Here is a 6,092-nt window from a genome sequence, read left to right on the forward strand (position 1 = left end):
CTATAAAAGAGTATAATCTAGAGGGAGATATTGCAATTCTTAAATGGTGTGCATATGACTCGGATTTTACACCAAATAAATTGGATGCTAGATTTAAGGACTGGACAGCTAAAGGAATAACAGTTCTTTGCAACATAATGAAAGAAGGAACATCGTTCAGTTTTGAAATGCTTAAAGAGAAACACTTAATTAGAAAAACACGATTTTTATTGGTATTTACAGATGCGACAATATGTTAATAAGACGCTTAATACTGTGACAAAGGCAAGTACATGCTTGATAGAGCGATTTAGAAAAGCATATAATTCAGATAACGGTAGTAGAATCATTTCAAGCATGTATAAGGGGTTGTCAAATCTTAAAACACATTCGACTTCATACATTAAAACAAAATGGGAGAAGGAGGGAGGGATAATTATATCTGAGGAAGAATGGACAACAATATGGAGGTATCAATGGAAGTGTAAATGGAGGGAGTTTGGATGGAAAAACTTGATAAGATATTTTATTACACCCTCTCAGAAATCCCATTATGATAGTAACCTCCCTGTTTGCTGGAGAAACTGGAAATCAAAATGCAAATCATTATCATATTTTTTGGGACTGCCCTGTTATCAAAGACTTTTGGAGGGGGATACACAATGCCCTACAAGACATCTTTAAATGTGAAATACCCTTAGAGATTAAGACCATATATTTTGGATATATACCTCAAGAATGGTTGAAAAGAGATAAATATTTAATGAATATACTGTTGGTGGCTGGTAAAAAGACTCTTACTAGTGTTACGCCCATGGCCCCCTCCTTTTTGAGAATGGCAGGATCGCTATTGATTTGAGTCAGGAGACCCAGGAAATGAGAGAAAGACATGTAGAATTCACAAAGAGTTTGGAATGTGTCCTGGCCTCCGAAAGGTGGAACCATTGATAACGGCTATTGTCTCTTGGAGACGGACTTGTGTATTGAATCCTGTACGATGCATCGAAGCCCCAGGCAATGAACCGGGGGGGGGGGGGGGGGGGGTTGGTGGAGGGATTGCATCATCCCACCCTGATTGACATCTGAGACCCTGTGAGTCAGGATAAAAGAGGGTCTGAGGAACAGCCCCTTCAGACGCACCAGAAGAAATGCTAGAACTCCTGTAACAGCGTAACAGCAAAAGCCAGTGGAACCAGCCCACATGCGTCCTTTTCCATTTGCCTTGAAATTGGTGGGTCTTGCCATGGAAGCACGGCTTTAGCTAACCTCAAAGGGGAAATCAGTCCCCCAACGTCTCTCGAAGGATTGACATCATAAAAGGAATGGGCAAGTTAAACCTCCGTCTTTCTCTCCAACCAAAAAGGCTGCAGCCTACAGCTTGACTGAACTAAAGTGACTTTTATATTTCCATCGGACAATACATTATCCCCAAGACAACGATAGAGCTATTTCTTATTGATTATTATTATACCCGCGCTTTTAGATTTAGTATTGATGACGTATATTATCTGTGTGTTTGCATTGATATTATTTTTGTGTATTTTTATCAATAAATACTGTTAAAAATAGAACCATCAGACTTCAACGGACCTCTCTATCTTTGCTGGTAAGTGACCCAGTTAAGGGGTACTTAACAATTGGGGGCTCATCTGGGATTTGACACCAAATTGGGAGGCCAGTGAATCGGGCTTGTAAGTCCAAACTTGGATCTGGTTACACGGGTAGCCAGGCGGGAAACCAGCAAAGATGGACGTGGGTGAATTTATAGAAAACCCGACTCTGGAAGCGCTAGAGGCAGCCACCAAATCAGACTTGATAAATTTGGCGAAGGGGTTAAACCTCGCAGAGGTGAGGTTGTCAATGAAAAAACGGGAGGTGCGAAGGGCAATAACTCAGTATTATATTGGGAAGAATCTGTTTGCAGCTGAGGTATTGGAAAATATCCCTGAAAAGGTACCAGCTAGTGGGACGGCTCAGTTAGAGTTGGAGAAATTAAGGTTGGAACATGCAATTAAGTTAAATCAGCTGGAAGCAGCTGAGAAGGAGAAAGAAAGGGCTGAGAGAGAAAGGGAGCATGCGCTCCAGCTAAAGGAGTTAGAGGTGAAACGGGAGCAGGAAAGAGCTGAGAAGGAGAAAGAAAGGGAGCATGCACTCCAGCTAAAGGAGTTAGAGGTGAAACGGGAGCAGGAAAGAGCTGAGAAACAGAGAGCACGAAATTCAGTTAAAACAGCTGGAAGCAGCTGAAAAAGAGAAGGAAAGGGCTGAGAAGGAGAGGGAGGCAGAGAAACAGAGGAAACATGACTTGGAGATGGAGAAGTTAAGGCAAGAGCAACGAGTTCAGGGGTCAGACCGAGAGGAGCGGTTTAATGTTAGTCGGGAGTTGAGGTTAGTACCTCCGTTCGAGGAGACGGATGTTGATAGTTATTTCTTGCTTTTTGAAAAGGTGGCAGTGAATCAGAAGTGGCCCAGAGATCAGTGGGTGGCGTTGTTACAAAGTGTGTTAAAAGGGAAGGCACAGCGGGCATATATGGTGTTGTCCATGGAGGAGGAAGAGGAGGAGAGTTATGAAAAAGTAAAGGCGGCCATTCTCCGGAGTTATGAGTTAGTACTTGAAGCGTATAGACAAAAGGTCAGAAATTTAAAGAAAGGGTGGAATCAGAAGTATACCGAGTTTGCCTATGAGAAGGGTGTGCTCTTGGACCGTTGGTGCACAGCAGAGATAGTGGAAGAGGATTTTTGGCGTCTCAGGGAGTTAATTCTGATTGAGGAATTTAAAGGTTGTGTTTCGGAGGATATCCGGATGTATTTGAATGAGAAGCCGAATAAGTCCATCTCCGAATTTGCTAGGTTCGCAGATGAATATGCCCTAACCCACAAGACAAAGTTTTCCTCGAATAAAAGTTCCCAGAGAGACCGTGGGAACGATAGAGAAAGCCCGCCGGCTGAGGCAGAGGTCCCGCCGGGTGCTAGTGGTAAGGTTGGGGAGGAGAGGCAGGATGGCCAGAGATTTCTGGGCTTGACCTGTTTTAATTGTGGAAAGGGGGGACATATTGCATCTAGGTGCTTTGCTCCAAGGAAGGAGACAGGAAGAGGGAAAGCAGCGGTCCCTATCGGATGTGCTGTGGTAATCAGTAAATCGACAAGAAATCCCCGGGTAGACAGAGTACGAGAAGGGTCTGAGACTTGTATGTCAAACGGAACCGTGTCTGTGAGGGAGGGAGGTACGCCAGTTCCAGTACGGATCTGGAGAGACACGGGCGCTGAACTGTCATTGATTAGCAGTAAGGTACTAGATTTTGGTCGCAAGACGGGAGTGGTAGCTGTGAAAGGAATAGGAAAAGGGATGGAAATGGTGCCCTTGCATAAGATCATTATGAATTGCGAGCTAGTCTCTGGACCAGTCGAAATTGGGGTGCGATCAGAATTCCTGAGAACTGACGCGGACGTCCTTCTGGGTAACGATTTAGCCGGTGGTAAGGTTTGGTCAGCAATGACGCTGACGACCCAGCCGGTGAGCGTTGCGGCCCTGCCCCTAGAGTCCAAGATCTATCCCGTATGCGCGGTCACTCGCAGCATGTCGAGAAAGGCAGCTGAGAACGAGAGCAGTTTAAATCTGGCCAGTATCGATTTGGCCAAGACGTTTTTACCGACCCTGTACCATGAGGGTTTGGAGGGTGGTAAAACAGACAGTAGTAAAGTGAAAGAGAGTAAGGGAGAGGAGGTAGCCCTTCCCTTAGCGAGGAGTGAAGTGCTAGAGGCACGAAATGAAGATGAGAAACAGGTGTTATGATACCAGCCCCCTCCTTTGTGAGAATTGCAAGAGCCCTAGTGAAAGGGGGGTCAATGACCCGAGAGAGAGCAAGAGAGAGAGAGAGACATGCCGAATGGACACAGGAAATGGAAAGACAGCGACGTGCTGGATACCGCATTCCACTGGGACAAAAGCTGGCGACTGTGGCATTGTTCTCAGGAGACACCTGGGAACTGCAGACGTGCCAACTCGCAGGGACATTGTAAAGCCCTCGGGCAAAGTGGGCTGGTTGAGAGAGAGATTGCATCACCTGCAACCTGATTGACACCTGAGATCCCGTGAGGCAGTATAAAGAAGGGTCTGAAAGAGGACGACCCTCAGACGCACCAAGGAGACACCGAGAAGCACGATATCGCTTCCCGTGGGAACGGGAAGCCATTTTGAAGGAAGCCACGTGCGTTAAATTCCGAATGCGGAGTTTGTGGCTAGAACCAACGGAAAACCGCTTTTATTTAACACCAGGGAAGCCAAATCCTCTGAGGCTGAGGATTTGATTCATAAAGACAACGGCAAGTGTTCTCTTTTCCTAACAATCTCTCTCTCTCTCTCCAACACGTGAAACCAAAAGGGAAAAGCCTGCAGACTTCAGAGTGACTCTTTATATTTCCAATTGGACTCAGTATTATACCCTAGACAACGAAAGAGCTTATTTCTGAGTGATTATTAATGTACCTGCGTTTTAGATTGAGTATTGACGCATGTTATCTGAATGTTTGTATTAACCTTAATTTTTGTGCCCCTTTATTAATAAAACTTTTGAAAATAGTACCATTGGACTTCAACTGACATATCTATCTTTGCTGGTAAGTGAAACCAGTTACTGGTTTCATAACACAGGTAAAGCTGTTAAAAGGTCCAGGGTTGGACATGGATGATCTGTCTGGCTTGGCAGAACTGTTTGAAGAAGTGGAAAGTTCTAAAGGTGTTCCCGATAATGAAATGAGGGCAGTCCTAGATGAAAAGGATGCCATTACCTTGAAGAAGTCTGCTGGGTTGGCAGATGAGGTTGTTTCAGCCCACGGGGTTGAGTTTACTCCGGAAGGGAGTTGCCCAGAGAGTAGCTGGGAGAATCAGGGGAATTTAGAATTTGGACCGGGTACGGGTATTGAAAGCCTGGAAGAGGCAAATGTCCCGTTTGAGTGTGTCCAAGATGTGGATGCACGTGGTACTGAACCTAGTAATGGAGCTCGGAAAAAGTCTGAGGTATTTGATTCAGTTGAAAAGGAATGCAGTCCTTGTGGGTCAGATAGACTTGGTTCAGTGAAGAAAGGGTTAACCTCGGTAATAGTGGGAAGTGAGAGTTCCCAGGTGTTTGTGCTCGAAGAGGTGTTAAAGGTTAGCGAGGAGATAGCGGGTGGTGAAGTGACCATTATTATTGCAGGAAAAGGGAAAAGTGTGGTTTCCAAATCGAATGAAGGAAGTTTAAAGTCTGAATTGATATTAGAAGCAGCCACCAGGCTACAGGGACAAAGGCTTGGTACCGCGGCACCTGTGGATCCATTACAGATAGAGTTGGACGGTAAAGGGGCCCCACACGCTATTGTTATTCCAGAGTGTGGTGTGAAACCTCAGAATTCGAAATGCTGTTTGAACAAAGAGGGATCGCTGGTATCGAGACCCACTAGCCTCCGGGGTCCTGAAGAGAAAACTAGCCACTTGAGTAAAATTAAGGAATTGGGTGGAAATCCGGGAAATGGGCTAAGTTTGGAACACATTGTTGATAAAATTACTCCTATGGAAGGAGCGGACGAAGGCCTATTTCGCCAGGGTACGCCAGCTCCCCACATGGGAACTAACCGGAAAAGAGGCGAGGGTTAATGGGGACGCCATTTTTAAATAGCTGAAACTGGTTTTAAGGGATTTCGACAAAGCCTGTGAATAATAAAAGACAACCCCCATGGAAGCCTGCCTGTTAAGTTTGAAAGCAACATAAAGATTAGTATTTGCATGAACTTTTGTAGTATACACGTAAGCTTAAGATCACAACTCTTTAGTTTTGTTTGCTGAAAGAAAGAAATAAAAAAAAAGGTGGTTACTAAATTGGAGTCTGATGCTACAAGACTTTAGTAGGGTACAAGATATTAAAGGAAGTGACAATGTAATTGGTAACCATCTAGATACTGAATTGAATGTATAACTGTATTACTCTGTAGTGAAAGGAAAAGCTTTTGTATTGTGTTAGATTCTAAAATCCTGCAAGACTCTGTATTACTCCGTTTTTACCGATGGGAAAAACGTGTTGACGAAAGGGGGTGTTACGCCCGTGGCCCCCTCCTTTTTGAGAATGGCAGGATCGCTATTG

The 6,092-nt window shown here is 44.7% G+C and overlaps 1 protein-coding gene across 1 annotated transcript; it reads left to right on the forward strand.

Annotated features, from left to right (window-relative positions):
• The first annotated feature begins 1,721 nt into the window (after positions 1-1,721).
• Positions 1,722-5,768, forward strand: LOC140738526 (uncharacterized). The gene is made up of 2 exons (XM_073065908.1): positions 1,722-3,760; positions 4,628-5,768. Exons 1-2 carry the CDS (start codon positions 2,288-2,290, stop codon positions 5,606-5,608), a joined length of 2,454 nt encoding a protein of 817 aa, XP_072922009.1. The 5' UTR covers positions 1,722-2,287; the 3' UTR covers positions 5,609-5,768.
• Positions 5,769-6,092: the final 324 nt, after the last annotated feature.

This window comes from Hemitrygon akajei, chromosome 14 (genome assembly GCF_048418815.1).
Source record: "Hemitrygon akajei chromosome 14, sHemAka1.3, whole genome shotgun sequence".
Classification (NCBI taxonomy): Eukaryota; Metazoa; Chordata; class Chondrichthyes; order Myliobatiformes; family Dasyatidae; genus Hemitrygon; species Hemitrygon akajei.

Excerpts from the sequence above, each read along its gene's own strand:
- LOC140738526 (XM_073065908.1), top strand. The coding sequence starts at position 2,288 with ATGGAGAAGTTAAGGCAAGAGCAACGAGTTCAGGGGTCAGACCGAGAG. Across the intron at positions 3,761-4,627 it reads GAAATGAAGATGAGAAACAG|GTAAAGCTGTTAAAAGGTCC; the intron begins GTGTTATGATAC and ends TTCATAACACAG.